We start from the raw sequence: 22,879 nt of genomic DNA, 5'->3' as shown, positions 1-22,879 counted from the left end.
AAATTAATTATGTTTAATTGTGGAAATATTTTAAAATTTTTTTGAGTTTTTTTTATCATTTAATCATATGATTTTCTTTGATTAGTAAGATTATCGATTTAAATTCCGTTATTGAGTAGCTTTTCGTATCTAGTTTTAATCGGGTGCTGGCATATAAACAGAGGGCCGAATCGTCGATTGTTTACCGACGTGTTTCTGGTGTTGTGGTCGAAGAAATTGAAATGATTGCACAGATGCAAACTATCGTGGCCGAAAAGTACGATTGAACTTCGACCCCGAAGCACCGACAATCAAATGGAGGAATGATCGATATTATCTTGCCACTCTGTTTATCTCCTGCATTATTTTATGCTTCTGCACTTTAATTATTTCCGAGGCGTTATAAGCGAGCTCCGTCTTCTGCAATGATTGCTTCAAAGCCTTTGCATCTACACTGTTGCCTGCTCAGAAGATATTCGACTTTTGCCAGGTTTGGAGGTAACACTCGGACCGGATGGAAGAGGAAGACCTTCCGCTTGGGAAGTGCGCTCTTGGCCGGAGGACTCCTCTTCTGCGGATACCACGCGCTGGCACCCGGCTTCCGCGTCTGCGAGTGCGACCAGCTGCCCGACTATCGCGTGGCCATCAAGAAGAGCAGAGATCTGCTGAGGAGAGTAAAGGTATAGGTTTCTGTAGTAATTGTACGTAGGGTGTAGATGAAATAAGTAACAAAATCTAGTACGGTATTGTCGACGGACAAAGAATTGTGTTACAGTTTCTAGTTTGGAGAAGCGATACAGTCGAGTAGCCTTAGAACAAATGCCGATAGGGCGAATTTTGCCGTCACCCTGGCAAAATGTCATTGTAATGACATTAATTTTCCAACGATAAAGTGAACAAAAATTTTACCAGAATTTGTTAAACCGAACTGTAAATTACCTTTGCAACCTCTAAGAAATAACCCTATTTCCAATAATGGTTGCTTTTTACACTTTTCAACACGAACAATAAAAAGTAGTACAAAAACACACTACCGACTAAAGTTACCAGATATGTTAGGTTGAAATGCAGGACACTTCTGTGTTGTGGGAGCTAAAATGGGGTGGACCTCCAACATACATATATATATAATAATAAAAACTAATTCATTAATAAATAATTTAGTAGAAAAATATATAAATACATAAATAAACTTAAAAATAACTCTTTATAGAAAAAAAATTTTTTTTTCACAACTTGATGGCGCTGTTTGTATATCTGTCATGGTATGCCTAGAACGGCCACTAGGGGTGCCCCTAGAATTATTTAAATTAATAATAAATTCAGTATATTATTATTGCAATAGGAATTTATTATTGAATTATTGATATGAATTTATTATTTATACCACGGAATGACACTGTTGCTGCTAGAACACCCACTAGGGGTGTCCGCGAGATTTTTGAAGTGTGCCATCACTGCAAATACCCATACATAAGCGACGTCAGACAAGTGGTTCAATTAGTTCTACCTACTAAAGGCGCGTTTGGAAATTGTAACCGGTGTTACCGGTAACTGCCGGTAGTTACTAAGGTGTTTAGAAAACTTTGACCTAAATAACCAACTATGTTTAAAAATCACTGTTATGACGTCACCGGTTGTCCTGCGGTACTTACCAAAGTAACCGTGTGTGCCGCCAAATTTTTAAATTATTAAAAGTGTACCGTGACGAAAAAAATGTTGAGAATCACTGATTTATACCATGGAATGACACCGTTGCTGCTAGAACGCCCACTAGGGGCGTCTCAGGCTACTAGTAGTAAAAGAAAACGACAACTTTGTGCTCTTGACAACTTGCAAACATGTCGAAAATGTTACATGACCAAATGCAGGACACTTTCCAGGACTGTGTTCAATGCAGTACTAATAACCCAAATCTGGGACATCTGGTCACCTTACGTACAACCAAAATCCGGCAAGAAAAACTACAAGAAAGCTACTGTAATAAATGTTCCATTTTGAGTAGAATAGAATTTTCTTCTAGTAAGCAGACAGGTTTGATTTCTGTAGAGCAATTCAAACATCTGGTTTTAGCAGACTATTCTACTGTACTCAGAAAATAGGGGTTAAAGGTTTAAGGATCCCCAATCCTTTAAATGGATGTGGACCCAGGTAAACAAATGCTAGGTTGCATGTGGGGTTTGGCTGGTTTGGCTACTTTGCATTGAATTTGGCTCCTTTTTTACTCTTTTGACACCAAAAACTATTTTATACTTTCTCAAACAATTTTCAACAGAAAAAAATTACAGATTTTTTAGCTTTGTTTTGTTTAACAACTCTGATATACTGCTCCATACATAAATGGCAAATACTGTCTCCTCCTCATTTTGTTTGATTTGAAAATCATTTAGAACATTAATTTTCTTTTGTAAATAAATTTAATTTAATGACGAAAATAGACAAAATGAACGTTTTTGAACTCCTCCTGAGTTTTTCGTCAGGTTTTGTAATGATTCGTTTTTGTCTGTTTTCATTATCTACACACCATAATTGGTTTGGAGTATTTGATTAACTATTAATCCTTATCTCTTTAAGTTATATAACCTTAATCTTGACCCTGAAAATCTTTAATAGAAATTTTCAGTAAAGCAAACTAATTACTGTTTCCCTAGCAATTCGTATTAATGCGAGTTGACTGTAATATAGATGGCTACGAAATGTGCATATGTAGGCTTGCAATATATCCAGGATTAAGCTGGACAGCTCAGGTTTTCGTCAGTCATCCAGTATTTTATCTAATGTATCTAATTGTCTGGGATTCCAAAAAATAGCAAGACACTTGGAGGCATTATTATGTGCTTTTGGTATTCGATATATTCTCAATAGCAACTTTATATTAAGTTCCAAAGAACGTACAATCGATATATATCATTTAAGTTGCCTGTATCTGCACTACTATTCTACTATTATGACATTAAGTGTATTTAGATGTTATAAATATGTAAATATTTATTACATCTAAAAGAAACTGTTCCAAAGTTTAACATTTGTAAAAAGAAAAATAGGTTGACAACTGATCATGGGCATTTGTCTATGAAATTTTTATGGCAAGCCTATTCAATTTGTATTGTCACATTATGCTGATATGGCAATTTACATTGAGATATTAAAGGAAAAAAACTTGATTCCTCATAAATATAATAGATTCCATTTAATTGGGTGATATCAGGGAACAGATTGGTTGAATTATGTGGACATTTCCTGATAAGCTTTTTCCATAATACTCCAAAAAAAAAAAAACAGGTATAATAATGTATAAAATAAAAAATATATCTACTAAACAAATTAATTAATTAAAGACAGAATGTTTATTTTTATTACAATCTTTGAAAAACAATGGAAGTAAAGGTGAGCAAGTACAAGGAGAAAATATACTGCCACTTTCCCACAAGGTGTAATGTGGTTATATTCAAATTTTTAAATACTAAATGATGATAAACAAACATGTAAATTTTATTAGCTCATTATCAGTGGCGTATGGTGACATTTGATGATAGGGTGGCTGTGCCGGCCCTGGACAGAATCATTGGAAGCATTATACAATATTTTGGTGTGTAGCATCCATGAGCTAAACCATGTGAGGTTGGTGCTCTGTAAAGTGCATGTGCAAATGTGTATAATCTGGATGCTTTACACCATTCAAATATTTTTGCCACGGAAGCCGTCCCGTATTTGACAATACGGCGCTTCCGTTGGGAATATGCATATACGAATTTATATTCGAATATACAATAGCAATCTTATCATTTTATTTCACATGTAGTATAGAAATTTGTAATAAGATGCATAATGCAGTTATAAAAAAATATTAATTTTAATTAATTCAAAGTACATTAAAATATGAAAATAATCACACAATATGTATTTATAATTTAGAAAATACAAGGGAAGCAGTGCTTCCACAGCTTCCATGGATGGCATGCCACTGTACTACCAAATAAGTTTGTATAATCCAAAGAATAACAACTAGCTAAATCATAAAAGATATAGTATTTTTAATTTTTAGCAACCTTGATTGTCTTTCACTTGGAAGTCTAGATGGTAAACAGACCAATGATATGGATTTGTTGCATATGAAATGGATTTTGCCTTTGGTTTGCTTATTTAGCTGCTTGCCAGTATCTTTCAAGTAACCTTCTGTAGAGTTCAAATTGCCTTAGATAAATGAACCAAACAGACACCAAAATCACTGTTTCTGTTCCTAACTTAGGCCTATCAAATTCAAATTTAGGTGAGGGCCGAAACTGGTGAGAATTTAATTCCACTTTTACTGTTGAACAGCACACTGCCCTTACTGTTGACCTGGGGTGAACGTCTCACATGACAGCTGGTCACCCTTAGTAATGATATGAAGGACATTGATGGCATGGTACATTTGGTATATCTCACACCTTACATGTTGCCTTTCATGGAGAACCGAACACAAATGACCATTTTCCAGCAAGTTAATGCTTGGCCATACGTGACTAAGGTTTTCCAGAAATATCTCCGTCACATTTCCACATTTCTTGTGCCCACTCAGTCTTTTTATTCATTGCCCATTGAGTATGACAGGACCACATGGGATGCTGGCTTTAGCCATCTAAGAATGCGAGGGATCCACAGCAGTTGCAACATCTGTTGGCAAATCCGTCATGGGATAGCATATGGTACCTCCACGTCTGGCCATATCACTGCTTATAATCCAAGTAGAGATCCTACAATACTTAAAATGTTTGTTTTAGATTTTACCATTTATCCAAGCAATTATCCTTTTTCTATGATATTGTAATCACCACCGTTATGTTTGCACTAATAAGATTTCATTCAATTCCAATGACTCTGGTTTGGTGCATAACTTTTTGTCAATGAATGTATTTAGGTCCAAGAATTAGAAAATTAATTCATGAAAATGCAGTTTATTGAACTGGTTTGATACCCATTTATAAGCATATAAAAAATAATTTTTTTTTTAACTCTACTGTTGTATTTAAAAGAATCTAAACGTTTAAACGGTATTTGTATTCAATTTGATTAATACTATCTTCTCCATCTATAGATAAAAAGTCTGATTTGTAAACTTTGTACTTTATCAAAGTTAAATAATTGCATTTAGCATCATCTACAGAAAATGGAAGATTAATGTTTGTTTATGTTGAGCGAATAATGAAACAAGATATCATAATTTATTTCTTGTAAATAATCTGTCTGAAATGTCAGTATGTTTACATCAAATGTATGTTATCTGTACATTGGATATATGGATATACAGTATACTGATAACACCATTCACTTTCAAAGAATTAATGATATTCAGCTGTTGATGCATTTGATTTTAATTTAATCAATTTACTTCATTTGTTATAAAAAACTGGAAAACAAAAGAAAAACATATCATGTTTTGAATCAATGTAAGAATATAACTAAGGGTAGTTCCTACTGAATGTCCACATGGTCAAGTGGTTAAGGGACAGCATAACGGCTTTGGCATACCCAGAGTCAGATCTGGATAAGCCAAAAAAACTCCAGTTTTTTGAGGTCCATCCGGAAAAGTGAGACATTGTCCCTTGCCACCTGTTCACCCCATTGTAGGCTTGCTAAAAAGTCCCTCTTAATGCCCACAGGGTAGAATTTAAAACATTGGACAAGTTTGTGCAAATAAATTTAGTGCGAGGTTTAGTGTTTCAAATATATGTAATTTTGCCCGTTGTATGTTTTTTGATAAAAAGTTATGAAGTGAATAATTATACAAAGCTTAATTTTTGCATATAAAAGATAATGTGCTACATAACATTGTTGCTTATACATGCAGTTTAAAATGTTTTTGACCATAGTTTGCTTCCTAAAAATTAATAAAATTTATATCTGACTTTTTCAGAATTCAAATATTTATCCTTTATCTTTCAAAGATAAACTGACGTCTGCAATTCTTTGCCAAACAAAAGTAACACATTGCCATGTACTTATTACAGAATGTGAGTAACAAGTGTCACGGCAACAGATTGACTGGCGAAATTTCATTACCCAGCCACCTCGGTATCGGTATCTGATATTTCTATTGCACTTTCCAATAAACAAGGATTTGCAACAAAGTTAATAATGTTGAACGACCCGAACGAGTACGTTCACATAGCGATTGCCAAGATTGATCATCACTTGTTGCATATTGGCATGAATTTGAATATAATTTTAATGTTTGTAGAGCAATGGATGGAATGTACGGTCCAAGGTTCAAAATTATTCAGTTTTTGAATAATAATTGTGAACCTTCAGATTAACTTGATTTTTGGTATATTACTATAGTCTGTCTATAGAAAGAATCAACTTGGGTATTAACCAATGAGCATTGGCCATCGATCACTTAGTTGTGGCAAGTTACTTCTGGTTTCTTCCTCATCTGTTAAACACGTCACTGTTTACGAGCAGGGCTACCACTCCTAGGGAATTTTTTCCATATCTAGGGAATTTAGCTGCAACCTGAGGATTTAGGGATTTCTAATCAAAAACTACCAAAATCTTGGAAAATTTAAACGAAAGTGGAATTACATATGTTTTTGTCATATTTTACTATTATATTCATGAAATCAGCAACAGAACATAATCTGATAAATAAACAAAAATCTGTAAATTATAATATCTGTCAACTGGCAACTTTGCCAATCATGTTCTGAAACGAACATGTTTTGTTTTCCTTTTCTTAACATACATGTTGCACAACCATTCAGTGTCTAGCAAGGTCTTGCAGTGTTGGTGTTGTCGTAGAGATCATTTGTATGGTGTTTGACAAATTATTTAAATTATTAATATTTTCGCTTCTTTTTATATTTACGGTACTTCCAATTCAACCATATGGAGCCATAACAAGTTGTATTCTCAAGCATTTAAAGAAGAGAGGTTAAAAGATCGGCTGCAGAAAGACATATAAACAGCAAAAAATCCAGTTACTGTAAGTGTAATATTACAATATTACATTTAAAAATGCAAACAAATCTGTGCTAATAAAGCATAAAGATTCAGCCAAACATAAAAGTAATTATCAGTCTGCTAAATTGACAGCTGTTATTACTCAATTTCTTGATAAGAAAGAGTCAACAGAGGATGAAGAAATAGTCAAGAGTGAGTTAATAATCACTAGCTTCTTTTCTGTGCACAACATCCCATTTGCTCGTGCCAATCATTTTGTAATGATATGTAAACATACATTTCCAGATAGCCAAATTGCTGGAAAGTTGGCAATAACGAAAACAAAACTGTCTTATGTTATCAGGATGGAATATCATTTTGTGAAAAGTCTCAAACTTACCGAAATACACAAGGATCAAAAATTTTCAATTATAATAGCCGAGTGCACAGATAAAAAAGATGTAGCTGATGCATTACTAGACACGGTCTGTGTAGAAGATAGAACTGCTCAGTCTTTATGGTGCCATCAAAACTCTTCTGCCGGATCATGGCATTCCCCATAGCAATATCATTGGATTTAGTAGTGTTTCTCCATGATGGGCATTAACAGTGAATTTCAGAAACTGTTGAAAGATGACATACCATCTGATTTTGTGATGGGTTGCATTTGTCATTCATTTGCTCTATGCACTAGTCATTAGGGTTTCTCAAACGGGATCCCGGGGTTGTTTTTTTAACTCGGGAAATCCCGCAAATTTCTTAAAACTTCACTTTTTTTTTTATTTTGTGTTAAGGTTGAGGAAATTTTGCAAATAGAAAGTATAATTAACTCATAAAGTGTCAGAATACATTTGTATTTATTAATTTTAAATCTACTTATTAGATTTTTTTTTTTAATTTTTCCTTGTTATGGCATGTCACAGATTGTCAATAATCAATATGTAGCCTATTTGTGACAGGACTCTGAAAATTCTTTACTTGTCAGAACCTGTAATATCTGGAATAATTATACTATGCTGTCTTAATTTTTAACTATGCCCGGTAGCTTCGATAACTACATTACGCCAAGTTGTGCAAATTGGGCAAGGATACAAATGAGTATGAAGTTTTTCTTCATAAACCCGATTATTAAAACCAAACAAACTGCCGAATTATCGCGATATAAGCTCGATGCCACTATTAAAGCAGCCGCAGTTGAGGAAGACAAATCGAGAATACTAGAGAGCAAAAGAAGTACTGCAATCTCAAAAATGAACTAGAAATCTTTCAGGCTACGGGTGAAAAAACATCCGTCTTCTCTTAAATGCATTAAACTCAATTCCACTCAGATCAATTGAATCGGAAAGGGCATTCTCGGTAGCAGAACTTTTCATTACTAAAATAAGAATCAGATCGAGTGATCGGAATATTGACCGTCTTTGCTTTTTAAAACCTTATTATAATACAAAATATTATTGTAAATTTTTATGTTTTATTTAAATATTGAAAATTACCTTCTAACTTAAAAAAAAAAAATGAACTTAGATCAAACTTCTAATTTTCAACTCAATTCAAAGGCATTTTGTTGCTGTTATTGTTTGCTGTTGTATGCAGTTTCCAGCAAACTTTCAATAAATTTTTTCTATTTGTGAAAATTTCTACGTAATTCAAAGGTAATTTTTAATATACAGGGTGACAATAATTAACCCGTACAAAGTTTGTAGCAATGCTGCACCTGAACTTTTTTACTGTCACCAATTTACATACTATTGTTTAATTCTCCATGATTTCCTGCCTGTGTAGATGTACTTTCGATGTAATAAGTGTTAGTTTTTTATTTTTTTAATGGTGTCGAACAAATGTTGTGCAGTTTTGGAGCTATTCCGGCAAGGAAAGCATCAATGTGAAATTGTTCGTCTGCTCGGTGTTCCAAAAATGACAGTCTCAGATGCAGTTCGGCGATTCAAGGAGCTTGGCCACAATTGTGACCGTCCCGGACGTGGAAGAAAGCGCACTGTCAACACGTCTAGGAACCGCAAGACCATCACAAAGCGAGTTGACTGACATGCGAAGGTCTCCATGAGAAAAATTGCTCGTGAGATCAGAATCAATCGCAAATCGGTGCGGTTAATGGCGAAAAAGGAACTCGTACTCAAGCCCTACAAGTTCCAAAAGGTTCAGCTCCTCACCGATGAAAACAAGTGCGTGAGACTCCAAAGATCCCGTTAACTCAAGCGTCGGGCCGCAGGTCGACAATGGGAGTGCATTCTCTTCACAGACGAGAAGCTTTTCTCCGTACAACCATCAAAACGACAGGAACTGGTCCGCGGGGGCTCCTGGACGCTCAGCCGTCATCGAACATCACAAAATCCAATGTCAGTCATGGTTTGGGGCGGAATTTGTGCGAGCGGCAAGACACCCCTTGTTTTCGTCGATCAAGGGGCCAAAATCAATCAAGATGTGTACCACCATGACATTCTCGAGGCTGTGGTACTTCTGTGGGCTCAGCAGCATTTTGGCAGTGCGAAATGGACGTTTCAGCAGGACTCGGCGCCGACACACAGGGCGAAGAAGACTCAGGAGTGTGCAAGGCTCATTTTCCCGATTTCATCTCGTCTGCGGAATGGCCACCGTACTCGCTGAATCTGAACCCAATGGACTACAGTGTGTGGTCCATTTTGGAGACCAGGGCCTGTTCTAAGCGCCATGGAAGTTTGGAGTCGCTGAAGCAATCCTTGTGCTGGGAGTGAGACAAACTGTCTCCAGAAGAGCGTGGCCCATCGCTGAGAATTTCAAAACGCGTTTGGGGCTCTGCATCAAAGCAAAAGGATGCCACTTTGAAACTGGCTGAATATCTGATTAATACGTAAAGTATTGTCACTGTTATATGCTGTTGTTTTGCTAATTTTCATTTCTTTAATAAATTTACAATACAAAAAACTTGTACGGGTTAATTATTGTCACCCTGTATATCTTACACAGCATTATTCATATGATTTTGGAGGTTGCTAGTGTTGCCACCTTTACAAAAATCGCCGACCCGGACAGCAGGTCAGGTTTGTTTGAACTGAAGTTCCTGACGCACGCGCAATGTCATTTTACAATGCGAAGAATAATGTGCATGCTGGTTCTAAATCAGATTGCGCGTCAGCATAAACAGAGTAACATGGTGGAATGGCAGATGAGTTTCGGTGAGTGTGAGGTCTTTCGTTGTTCAAATGGTGTAAACTTATAACAATATTTGCAAGAATTTCATCGTAATTTCACAATTTCTACGAAATTCTCGGACAGTGAGTCAATTCCCGGACTGTCTGGGTGAAAACGAGATGGGTGGTAACATTAGAGGTTGCAGAATGTATTAAATTACTTTAAAAAATGAAAAATAATTAAATAAAAAATATCTTGAAATCAAATGATATCTTAAAAATAATTAATTCCCTGGGATCCCAGGAAACGGTTCACTTTTATCCTGGAATCCAGGGTTAAGCGAAAGACTAGGAAATGAGAAACCCCACTAATCACGCAGTCAGTGCTTTAACCTTGTACTTAGAGTTCAATCCTTTTCTAAAGGATTTAACATCCTACTTCTCCCACAGTGCTAAGCATCAAACAGATTTTATACTAATTTAAGAAGTTACTAATATAGCCACACATAAAATTCCCGAAAGTGGCACAGTTCATCAAAGATATTAAAATCGGCTTAATAAAGTGACACAAAGTAAATGTGCTCAATTATCAGGAGATGGAAGGAGATGTCAATTAAAGTAAGTTAAACAGGTATTCTTTGTTTATTTTTATGTTTTACTACCTGGTGAATTTTTCAGGTCTAATCTGGAGAACTTCAAAAAGTGTGAATGGCTATGAGAGCTTCAAGGTATTAGAATACAAGGAAGTTCATCATAGTAGTTGTTAAATTCATGATTCTTTATAGTTAATACGTGCTATAAAAAAATTTATACAATTAATAGAAAAGTCATTCTGCCATCTAGTGAGAGAAAATAAAGTAAAATTCACACATTGCCCGACACGTTAAGCGAAAAGTGCCGACATCATTAGGGAATGTGCCGATTGGTTTTAACCGAAGCGACATCACACGGTATGTTGATCTCAAGTCTATTCTTTTCATAGACAGACTATAGTTTTACATTGAAAATCCAGATTTATAAGTTTTTTCTATACAGGATTTTGAAAACTGTCAAGAGCACAAAAATAATTGACATTCCAATATATAAAAATGTCATAAATCGGTAACCATTTGTCATACAGAGCTGTTTTTGACTCATTTTAAAGCTCTTTCATTTGGCATGCAAGAAAAGCACCTTACAAGAAAAAATTTGGTTAAATTCAGACATTTAACCAGCTTACATCCAAATTTTTGTTATGGGAGTACCACTTTTCCAGTAATCCACAGTAAAGACTGTGGAGCATTTGTCAGAAAATGAATTTAAAATTTTCCACATTTCTTACGTACAGTATTGTAGTAATGTGTTGATGGCAGCGTAGCCCATTAGGTTCACTCCGCTGCACGTTGGAATTGTGCTTTTTTTCATTTGTAACAAAGAAAAATTATCGTCAAATTAAGCGGTACATACTTAAAAGTTTCTTTTTGTCTACTCTCGAGGTATTCATACAGCAACACTAGGAGTTGAGAAATCATTGGCGATTATCACATAGCAAGTTCATATCGTGTAACTAATATTCTTAAGTTTCATCTTTTTTTTAAATTTTCTCATACAGATGCTTTTCTTACTTTTAAGAATGGCCTTTTTTTCCAGGACGAAACGGGGGCACCGGGCATCATCGTGGGAGTTAGCATTGACGGAAAACCCGTGTGGCAAGAAGGTACGATGAGCAAAATTGGGTTTTTCCCATGTTCTGATATCACAAAATTCTCTAACAACCGATAATTTATTTAAAATTTAAATAAATTATCGGGTAAGTTAATGGGAGTGTCACAAGCACCAAAATATGCAGTTAGGACAACCGGCTAAAAAAACGGGTCGAAAACCACCATATTACATTTATAATATACATAATTGTAATATATGTATAATACGGATGGTGGATTTTCTGGTAGGTTTGGGGTATGCGGACATCGAGAACAGGGTACTTTGCACGGAAGACACTGTAATGAGAATAGCCAGCATCAGCAAGAGCATCACCATGATAGCAGTGGCAAAACTGTGGGAAGAAGGGAAATTGGATTTAGATAAACCGGTGCAAGAGTATGTACCATATTTTCCCAAGAAGACGTATGAAGGCAAAAAGGTGAGATTTCTCCAAATTATAGTTATGCAGTTAAAAAACTCCACTAACTTAAAACAATTAAAGGTCGACATCACCTGCCGTCACCTGGTTTCTCACCTGAGCGGAATCAGACATTATGAGAAAAATGTTAAGAAGGAACAGGAGAAATTGGATAATGTTTCCTCAAAAGTAAGACGGACCTTTATAATGTTATAAAATGTATTTTAACTTTTATAGTTTTTGTACTACAAATTCTTAAAGGAAGACAAGGATAATAAAAATAAATCCACAAAAGAAAGTCAGGAGGAATTAGAAATGAAAGAATATTTTATTAAAGATAAATATGAGAATGTAAAATCCGCCTTGGATTTATTCAAAGACGATCCTTTAATTCATAAACCAGGTAAGCATCTTTGTGCTTTCATTTGGGAAATGTTTAAAATCTCTTTTATGTGAATTTCAAATGAAATACAGGAACCAAGTTCTTATACACCACACACGGCTGGACTCTAGTAAGTGCCATGGTGGAAGCCGTTGTCAAAGAACCCTTTGACGTGTATATATGTAAATTGTTCAAAGAATTAGGGCTGACGAAAACCTATTTAGACATTAACGAACCCATTATCTATCATAGATCGAGGTTGGTATGTGTGACGATTGTTTGTTAGTGTATCAATGTCCAACTTGGTGGTAATTACCGTTGTTTTTTTTTAATTGCAGACACTACTGCAAAGACAAAAAGGGGAAAGTGCAAAACACACCTTATGTCGACAATTCGTACAAGTGGGCCGGCGGTGGTTTTCTTTCCACAGTCGGCGATCTGTTAAAATTCGGAAACATCATGCTGTACAGCCTGCAATATGCGGACGAAACTGAAGATGTAGGAAAGATTTCCAAAGAAACGGGCGAAAAACAGAAAACCGAATCGCCTTTGCCGAAAAAGTACAAAAATTCCACTTCCACAGAAAACCAGGATAAATCTTCTGCGGAAAGCCGACAGATGGACGAATGCGGACGTAAGCTGAGGGGTTACTTGAAGCGAGACACGGTAAAGAAGCTGTGGACTCCAGTGGAAAACACGGAAAGGCCCCACGAACCAGAGCTGAGATACGGAATGGGTTGGAGCGTGATGTCACACAAGCAGGATTACGGTTACTGCAGGGAACAAAAGTTTAACGCGTCACACACTGGCCTGGCAGTGGGCGCCTGCAGCATTCTTCTAATACTTCCACGCCAGTGTCGGGGGGGCATGGACGCAGTCGATTGTAAGTGGGACCACCCACCCCAGGGGACGGTAATTGCCGTGGTAACCAATCTGCAGGGCGTCGGCCTGAGAAAAGTGGCCACAGAAATCGCCATGTTGTTCGACGGAATTCATTAACTGTTCCGTTGTTGTTTTTACCACATTCTAAATGGCATTGAGTAATTACATATGGTTGAAATTGTCTTTCCGGTAATCAAAACGTTAGGAGGAACGCAAAGATCAAAATAAATTGTTCCAAATTCTGTTACGGCTAATTACCAAATTGTTACCACTTTCCTCACAATAAGAAATGTTAGAGGCATTTATGTGAAATGTAAAGAATGGCACAGTTTTCTTTTTAGTTTCAGACCACATATTGAAATTTCGATATTTACATACTTTATCAAAGTTTATTGTTCCGTTAATGCACGTTAATGTTTTGCCACTAGACGTTTAGCCATTGTTATAGCATCGTGTGTTGATAATGCTTATAGTTGTTCTTGTTATAAGCTTTTAAAAAGAAAAAAACGAAAAGTTGTGATGTAATCGTTAATGGTTTGTTGGTATATCTGAAATTTTGAAAATTTTATCCATTTCACTGGAAGATTAAATGCGAAATTGTCGCAATTCTATAAATGTTTTTGTATAGAAATTTTTAACTCACTGCCAGAAATGTCGTGTTATTAGTTTGTACTGTTGACAAAAAAAAAAATTCCTTGTTGAGAAATCTTTTGACTACGAATTATATAATTAATGTGTGAAGTTCACTCATTTAAAGTAACAAGACCTCGATTCTAGGACTGCGTGTAAACAATAACATGTATGGTCGTTTGGGATCATTCGCATTAGTCAAGTTACTTGCATTCGAGTTTGTCTGTTGGCGAGTAACTCGAATCGGGCAGATTTTAAAAATGGCATAGAGTAAGTTAGCAGATGTTGGAATTTCAACAACTGAAATTGTCAACAAATTATTAACAATCTTGGAAAGTTGTAAACTGAAACAGTCAATATGGAGAAGCAGAAGAAATTGCCTCGGTGAATTTGTGACTCTGTTAACGTAGTTTGCATCAGAAGATAAACACACAAAATAACAGGAGGCACGTTATCTTATGGACAAAAGGGGGCAACTGCTTGGGGACCCCACCAACACGGGGCAAGAAATCAATCTTTTGTAAGAAAACTGTTCCCCAAAAAATTCCCTTGAAGAAAAATGTCCAAGATCAATACAGTATGTGGGGTCCCCAAATTCAAATTTGCCAGGGCCCCATGAAGTTATAACAAGCCATTGCAAAATAATCCAAGAATGAAAGTAGAAATCATATTCAACTTGAAAGAACGCCAATGTACTATATTTCAAGTCAGATTCATATTGGTCAAGTGGTTTCAGATCACTTGAATTCAGGTAACTGACTAATGTGAACAAGCCCTTTGGCTTTCGACGGAACAGGTGATTTTGTATACAAAATCAAAGGGCTCATTTTTGCCACAAATTTATTACATCACCAATATATTCTAATTACAATTGGAAATAACACGCAAAACAAAAAATGAATCTGGTTCGAGTCCATAGAATCAAGGTCTTGAATATGCCGACTTAAATTCTCGAAACGATCGGTGGCACAGCATCTACCATAATTGACAATTGAATATTAGAACTAGTGTTATATAAAAAAAAATAATAATAATAAATTCAGTGTTTTTGAACCTACAATACGGATTGTAACTTTTGTTTTGTTCCAAAGCAAAAGCAATAAAAATAAATGCTACAATAAAAACAATGTTGCTGTATTACGACAATCTTCCGAACTGCTTGTGACAATTAAATGTAACGCAGTGCTCAATTACAATAAATCTTTGTTGTTCGGCAAAAGTTGTATAAAAAAGTTTATTTCAAATGTACAACATTCAATACTATTTGTTGTTAAATTACAATTTATTTATAAATTCCAACAAAATTTTCTTTTTTTGTATAATGATGCGCATTTAACTTTCTTTTTATTTCCCCAAATACACTAGTTTGTTTGGACTGTCGAGAAATCAACACACAATCTTCCACGTTGATTTCCTAGATATGATTTTTTTTCTTTGGTGAAATCATGGAAACACAAAGGAAACAAAACAGAATGTTGCAAATTATTCCAGACTACGACACGATCCCATAACTCAAAATAAATACTGTATCTGTTCATGGCAAATTCCAATAAAAAATTGCTGCTGTTAAACAGCAAAAAACACTCGAATTTTCACATATATACACACGTCCCCGTCGTAAATCTCCATTTTGCCCATTAAAGACGGGTTTGTAATTAACACATTCCGAATAATCCGTAACATATTTAAGTATAAACAAGGATAAAGAGAACACAACTCGGAGGGGGGAGAGTTCCAATAAATTCGAGCTTCCGTTTAAAAATTGCGGATTGTTAATTACAATATTAACCTTGTTTGAAAATGCAACATGGAGGTGGCAGTGACACTGTGGATTAGTTCTTTCTACTCCGCTAACTGTTTGGTGTATACGTCACAAAATAGTCCTTATATTCGCGTATGATGTTTCTGTACACAGGGATAAGGGACTATTTGGGATGAATTGCAAAAATTCCAAAAAATATATAAGAATTTGAAAATTGTTTCTGCAATGCAGAAACCAAAGTTCGACTAGAAGCAATTGCTTTTTGTGTAGACTTACACCTATTTATTTTACAGAAAACTGATCGGAAAAATGATATCTTTTAAATTTTAATGGCGGTCGTTGCCCCAAGTGAATGCCAAAAACACAGCCATCAACATCATTGAAAATAATAATAATAATAATAATAATACAATTTCTGCTGAAGTTTTCACAATCCCAAAAGTGAAAAATGTAGCAAACGTTTAAAATGACTAAATATGAAACTAGAAAACAATACATAAATATACATATATATATGTATATTTTCTATATAATTTGTGTGTGTTTTCTGGTTAGAAATTACATTTTTTATAATATATATATGTGTGTGTGTGTGTATATATATAGATATATTTTTCTTTGGGCATATCACATAAAATATTTCTTGTAATATTTCAATTTTTATAAATAAATATTACACATATCAACAATTAGAAATACATTTATACAAGTTCATATTTCAATTCGTTTTTTTGTTTTTTTGAAATTTTTTTGAGCATATCTCCGCTCGACAAATGACGTCACCTTGAAGGTCTATGGTCTTTTGTTTTTGTATTGTTTTTTTATAGTATATAAATGTGTCTGCGACACGTGTCGATCCATTGGGGAAATAAAATCGACCGAAAGGAATGGTAGGATGAATAGGAACGTAACGGCACGCCGTCGAACTCACGGTCAACTTCGATTCAGCTTTAGAACCACGATCTCCATGGGAGGCAATTGGATGTTGGAGTCTTTAGAAAATTTGGACCAAGAATACATCAGAGAAAGCGACGTTTCTTCCACTTGAGGGCCAAAATAGTTTGGAAACGTATCCGAAATATTTATCTGAAAATATATATGTGATATATTTTAAAATTATAAGCGTTCGTGTGAGTGTAGTTAGAGCAGAACCCGTACAAACCTACCAACAAGAAGTACAGTAGAGAGCAGCGTTTCCAATGTGGCTAGGTTAAACAATTGAGTTCTGCTTTAACATGATATTACAGAATAAAAAAAAGAAATCTAGCAATGAGTTTCGTAAATTTCCTGGCTGTTATGATATTTTATTTTAAAAAATAGCTTTTATATTATTAGTCATAAAAATAAAATTGTGTGGGGCACCATCTGCTATCAGATTTTGTTACTAAAACGTTTTATATTCTTAATTCTCATAAAATGGGAAGAGACTTGATTTGGAGGGGAGATGAGTTTTATAAATAAATAGATAATAAAAAAACTAAATGCTAACAAGTAAAATCTTCATTACGTTCAACCCCACTGGAGACTGGACAGGTGACCACCCTTTATCTCCCCATCCTCTCGACTATTGGTTCTCAAACTTTTCCGATCCACCGCCCTCTTTGTTCCATAAAGTTATACCCAACACCCCCTAACCCATCAGTGACCCCAACTTTTGCCTTTGGTTACCGTTCAGTACCCTGCCTCCAGCGCCCCCCTAGATTTACTCACCGCCCACAGGGGGGCGGTATTGCCCACTTTGAGAACCCCTGCTCTCGACCTTTTACCACCGAAATTTAATAGCATCAATATCCTTATACACAAGCTACCATACCAAATTTCATAATTTCATTTCTTGATCTTCACCTCATCCCATCCCAAGATATTAAATGAAATAGGCACCAACACGCACATCCACAGAATTGTTTTTGACTTTTTTGGGTTTGGGGACTCAAAAAGTGGAAATTTGCAAAACACTTGGAGGGTCAAATTGACACGATTCCAATACATTCCTTTGTTATGTATACATAACAGCCAAGATAGTAAAAATGGAAAGTTTAAAAATATAAATTATTTACATAAAATGATTTCGTGATTATTGCTAAACGTTAACAGTGGTGGCAGAACTACAATCGACTCACCGTTCCATTTTTCAAAGAGCAGCTGGTACCCCACATTTTATAACTGCAGTCAAATCCCATCCGGTGGAGAAACAGAGCAGTTGCATTTGTTGGCAGGGCGGATCCATTTACCAACGTTCTCAAATTTAACAAATGCATATCACAGGGTAGAGGAGTTCCCACCGGCGAATATGAAGGTCTCAGAAGGACTTCGTTCCCCGTTTTGGCCCACTGCCTGACCATGATGAAAAGTGGATGAAGCAATGACAGTGAAGCGTGTAATGACAACAGCGAAGGATAAGAATTTGCTTCTGGCCGCATCTGCAATAAAACAGAACACAGTGATGAGAGACAATTGCTGAAGTCCTCTGCAGAAAACCGAAAGAATTTCAACCTGTGGCATGTTGTATGCCGGTCTTTCAACTAAAATCCTGAACTTGCTGGGTGTCCTGCGGTTATCTGTCACACCCTGCTGAAGGCCGCGGTTGTCATCCTGATTCAATCTCCTGTCTAAGAACACTTCTAACCATCCTAAATTCAAACGGTTGCAATTAATAAAAATCACATTCAAATAATTTTTTACGAAAACAAAATAATAATAAAATACAAACCTGGTTTTAGAGCAGCAACACCAAGTGACTGTCCAGTGAGAAGGGTGAATCTAGTGCTATTGTCTTGTAGGTAACTCATGGTGGTCATGGGATAAACATTTGCTTGAATGGGAAGTTTGTCAAAAGTCTGTCGTTTTGTTATCTGAAAAATGGAAATATTTTATGAGCTGCAATAATAGTTTTGATAGTATAATATTAAAGTTTACATATTTTTAAAATCTAATGAAAGTAGAATTTGTGAGTAGTAGTTCAAGGAGTTTGCTGATGCCATTTCTGATTTGCAGCATTACTGAGTTCCTTGTTCTATGTTTGTGAGGTCAAGAGATTTCATTACAGTCAGACAGTAATGTGAAAAATTTATGTTCTTGATTTCTGATTGACTGAATGATACGAATGGATAAGATCATATATAGGACATGTGTTCAGGATGAAGGAGAACCCTTAGTGAGAGGGTCCACCAGTGGCCCAGCGGTCTTTGTGCCCTGAACACTGGCAGCCGACTGCAGAGACAGAGTTTACGTTAAACGACGTTTAACAACAGAACGACCTATAGACGTTGGCTGGCTGAACCGCGGTTTAAAATGCGTTGCAAAGACAACGAGCGTCTATTTCTAAACGCCCTCTACACGAACTTTGCCAAAACATTGGCTCTTACTTTCTTGGCCACTACTCCCCTGTTTTAGGAGTCGTTCGGCCAATCGGGTTATTCGTTTGTGACATCAGAAAAGGTCGCCAGCTGTATTCTGAAAGCTTCCGGAAATAAAATCTTGCTGTCAACAACCATTGTTCGGCAGTTAATGACGACCATTTTTCATTTCAATATTTAATTTCGTCGCCAATACGGTTTAAAATACGAACAAATCCATATTTAAAAAATTTATAGCGAATTCGAAATTCGTCTTCAGAATAGATTTTTAACAAATTATTTCAACATCGTATTACTGTCACCCTTCGTAACTGTAGAAATAAATAATTTTAAATATTTTATTATTACTATTATATATATTTTTTAAATTTCTATAAAAAGATTTCGGTAATTATTAAAATTGTCTCATTTGTTTAACAGAACGTTCTGTTGTAACTACAATGACCCCGAAATCCATTAACGTTTTATAACCGTACGATACTCGAATTGTAAACAAATGCATCTAATTTAAATTAATTGTAGTTTTAAGTCTTCTCCCATTTGAATATCGAAATTTGAACATTTAAAACAAATTTAAAGTATTTAATTTTGTTATTTTTGCTCCAAGCAATTAATTAATGAATAATTTTGTCGATTCGTACTGTTTACAACTTTTATCAAAGGAACGATATCCATTTTTATCTAAACTTTTCCACCAACAAAACTACAAAAAGCCCTCTAAACCTGCTATCGAGTGAGTCTAGAAAGTAGGTCAAATAACTTGTTTCTAATCACTGTCTACATTGTGGCAAGTGAGAAATGCCATCTCTGCAATGAAATTTTTCTGGACCGTGGTCTACCCGATCTGTAAACCACTGTTGTCCTCTAAATGTTGTCTCTGCAATTGGCTGTGGGAGTTCAGTTGTGGGTTCACACCTTGCTTGGATGGGCTGGCCATGTGGAGTTTTCCAGGTTTTCTTCACGTCTGTAATGCCTAAATTGGGACCAGTTTCCCTTAAAAGACCTCCTGGAAGGCATCCCCCTAGGCAGATCACCCACGTGTTGCATTGCCATAACTTAACAAACAAACATTAGTGAGAGAGATGTTCTTTCTTTTATAGTCCCTGGTCAGTTGGTCCTAGAATTGTTCAAAAGATCCAAAGATGATTTGTCTTGTTCTTTGCAGAGTCCTAAGGGAAGAAAGCTCTGTGGAATCCCCAAAGAAGGGAAGGTTCTGGTTATCCAGGAGCGAACACAAATGTTCAGAGGCGTATGAAAGTCAGTCGCTGCAGAGAAGTACACTCATTTTAGCAGGAACTATACAAAAGGTGAGTACACAAACACACATTTGAGGCAGTGATGACTATTGCTCTTCTGTAATCATACAGATAGTACTGTATATGCACATGCACCTTTGCTGGCACTATACAAAACACAAACAAACATGTGCATCAGCAGCAACTATGCCATAACTATACAAAAAGGCATCCCATGTCCTCAGAACATGTGTTTTTATACACTGGATCCCTTGATCGGACATTTCAATTGGTTTTGAACTCTCCTCTCCAAAATTTAATTGGTTCCCCACTTGTTTCTAAGTAAAATTAGACACCTTCTTGAGCCACTGGAAAAGTTCACATTGACAATTAACTTGACACTGAATTCAATCCCAATTGATGATTGTTTGCTGATTAGACCCTTGTCATTTTAAATTGAATGGCATGTATATTTCTCAATAGTTATTGGTGTTAAGTTTTAATGTAATTTGTAAATTTTGCTGGGAATGTCGGTACAACAGGAACAAAAACATTCCCATTATCACAATGATATTCCAACAATTCAAACAGAAAGAAAGAAATTATTTTACAAAATTATTGAGAGAGAGGTATTTCTGGACATTCACCTGCATGGTCCCACATATTCATATGATCACTCTGGATTTTAACATCATACAGCAGTGATTCTTAACATGGAATGCACCAAGGGTGCATAACATGTTTTCTATGGGTATGGAACTTTGTATCAGAGATACTTAGAAATATAGGCTACAGTTAATTAGTAACAGAAAAAGTTAGAATTTATAATGAAATATTTCTCGAAAATTGTCATTATTAGTCAAACTACTTGCTGTAAATTTTATATCTGATTTTCACAACAATACAATTTTGGAAGTTTTGTACCATAAAATTAAGCTAAAATACATGCCAGATAATGGGGAAACCCTACTTCTTAAATCATATACTTAAAATTTTCGAGGAGGATGGATTAAGAGCATAATTTAAAAATTCAAGGAATGCAAGCGGCAGAAAATGCTAAAAATCAGTTCTACAGATAAAACTGAGCAACAGATTTAGATAAATAACTTCACAATACATATATAAATTATATTAATTTTTATTTAAACAACTAAAACATATTGCTAAGGTATATTCATTCAAATATGTATACAAAGCAGAGAAAACATTTGTGAAATTTAAGTAAAAAATATAAAAAACATGGCCGACGGTAAACACATTTAATTGTATAAATAAATATATAAAAACAACGTTTAACAAGAATTACTCTGTTTCCGTTTATTCGTCCGTCGTTCGCTTCAGATGACAGTCCAATTTCACAATCACGGAGGCGACCTTTCCTTAGAGGCTACTGCCTCCGGAATAAAATGCAAAACAGTCCACTAGCGTCCTCTGGGCTATCGCCACTTTCACAAATTACAATTTAAGTAAAAAATATATATTAAAAAAATAAAAAAAGCCTCTAAGGAAAGGTCGCCTCCGTGATTGTGAAATTGGACTGTCATCTGGAGCGAACGACGGACGAATAAACGGAAACAGAGTAATTCTTGTTAAACGTTGTTTTTATATATTTATTTATACAATTAAATGTGTTACCGTCGGCCATGTTTTTTATATTTTTTACTTAAATTGTAATTTGTGAAAGTGGCGATAGCCCAGAGGACGCTAGTGGACTGTTTTGCATTTTATTCCGGAGGCAGTAGCCTCTAAGGAAAGGTCGCCTCCGTGATTGTGAAATTGGACTGTCATCTGGAGCGAACGACGGACGAATAAACGGAAACAGAGTAATTCTTGTTAAACGTTGTTTTTATATATTTATTTATACAATTATTTGTGAAATTATTTTTTCAGGAAATTATATTTACTTATAAAAGCACAATTACATTTCCCATAATTTTGTATAATGATTCCATATCTACATCTTGAAAAATTACTGTTAAATATTCTCTGTCATTACTCACATCTCCCTTGTATTATTGTTGTCATCTTCCTCCCATTCCAACACTGTCTAGTGGGGTTAGTCTATTGGGTCTAGTGTGGAGCCTTCCATGGTAACACAAAATGAATGAATGGTCTGAGCTACAGCACATTGAAAGTGCATATCATATGGGTGTATATGTTATGGACAAAGTGATTAATACAGGCATTATTCATAATGACCAACAAAATCGGGCATTGTAATAAATTTCAATAATTTATCAAATTGACCGGTCATTATGAATACTGCTATCGTATAGTCGGGCAAAGTGATGATAATACGTTGAGGAGCGATCGTCCAAAATATGCTAGCCAATCAGCACTTGTATCTGAATTGCACACGTGTATTGCGTTTAGTACTGAATTTGGTGGCGGTTGCGACTGTTTGTGCTCTCAACGAATTCCTCTTGGAGGAGAGCTGCTGGCAGGCCGCCGATTGTTTAACATTACTAGTTATTTATTCACGGTAGTTTTTGAACACACGTATCAA

The 22,879-nt window shown here is 35.5% G+C and overlaps 2 protein-coding genes across 3 annotated transcripts in view; one reads left to right on the top strand and one right to left on the bottom strand.

Moving 5' to 3' along the window:
* The first annotated feature begins 100 nt into the window (after positions 1 to 100).
* On the top strand, positions 101 to 15,239 carry LOC136987086 (serine beta-lactamase-like protein LACTB, mitochondrial). 2 transcript variants are annotated; one of them, XM_067284746.1, is made up of 7 exons: positions 101 to 659; positions 11,655 to 11,721; positions 11,957 to 12,147; positions 12,211 to 12,315; positions 12,364 to 12,529; positions 12,601 to 12,766; positions 12,847 to 15,239. In XM_067284746.1, the coding sequence occupies exons 1-7, from the start codon at positions 405 to 407 to the stop codon at positions 13,505 to 13,507; spliced, it is 1,611 nt and encodes a 536-aa protein (XP_067140847.1). In that variant the 5' UTR covers positions 101 to 404; the 3' UTR covers positions 13,508 to 15,239. The 2 variants fall into 2 exon arrangements, with proteins under 2 accessions (XP_067140847.1, XP_067140848.1); XM_067284747.1 differs by having other exon boundaries at positions 104 to 659; positions 12,388 to 12,529.
* A 106-nt stretch (positions 15,240 to 15,345) lies between these two features.
* The window catches only part of LOC136987077 (alpha-mannosidase 2-like), an 80,698-nt gene continuing 73,164 nt past the window's right edge, over positions 15,346 to 22,879 (bottom strand). Inside the window, exons 19-22 of the mRNA XM_067284734.1 lie at positions 18,493 to 18,634; positions 18,276 to 18,412; positions 17,903 to 18,202; positions 15,346 to 16,868 (exon numbers count right to left, since the gene is read on the bottom strand). Coding sequence (XP_067140835.1) covers positions 16,716 to 16,868; positions 17,903 to 18,202; positions 18,276 to 18,412; positions 18,493 to 18,634 — 732 coding nt within the window. The 3' untranslated portion in view covers positions 15,346 to 16,715. The remainder of the gene's footprint in view (positions 16,869 to 17,902; positions 18,203 to 18,275; positions 18,413 to 18,492; positions 18,635 to 22,879) is intronic.

Source organism: Centruroides vittatus, unplaced genomic scaffold, assembly GCF_030686945.1.
Source record: "Centruroides vittatus isolate TY-2023 unplaced genomic scaffold, ASM3068694v2 scaffold_1444, whole genome shotgun sequence".
NCBI classification, from domain to species: Eukaryota; Metazoa; Arthropoda; class Arachnida; order Scorpiones; family Buthidae; genus Centruroides; species Centruroides vittatus.
Note: the sequence above shows the minus strand (reverse complement) of the source record. Positions and strands in the feature narration are given on the sequence as shown.

What these genes read in the sequence shown, in the direction of transcription:
- LOC136987086 (XM_067284746.1), top strand. Translation starts at nt 405, where the DNA reads ATGATTGCTTCAAAGCCTTTGCATCTACACTGTTGCCTGCTCAGAAGA. An exon ending in AAAACCCGTGTGGCAAGAAG is followed by an intron (nt 11,722 to 11,956) that starts GTACGATGAGCA and finishes ATTTTCTGGTAG; the next exon opens with GTTTGGGGTATGCGGACATC. An exon ending in TGGATAATGTTTCCTCAAAA is followed by an intron (nt 12,316 to 12,363) that starts GTAAGACGGACC and finishes TAACTTTTATAG; the next exon opens with TTTTTGTACTACAAATTCTT.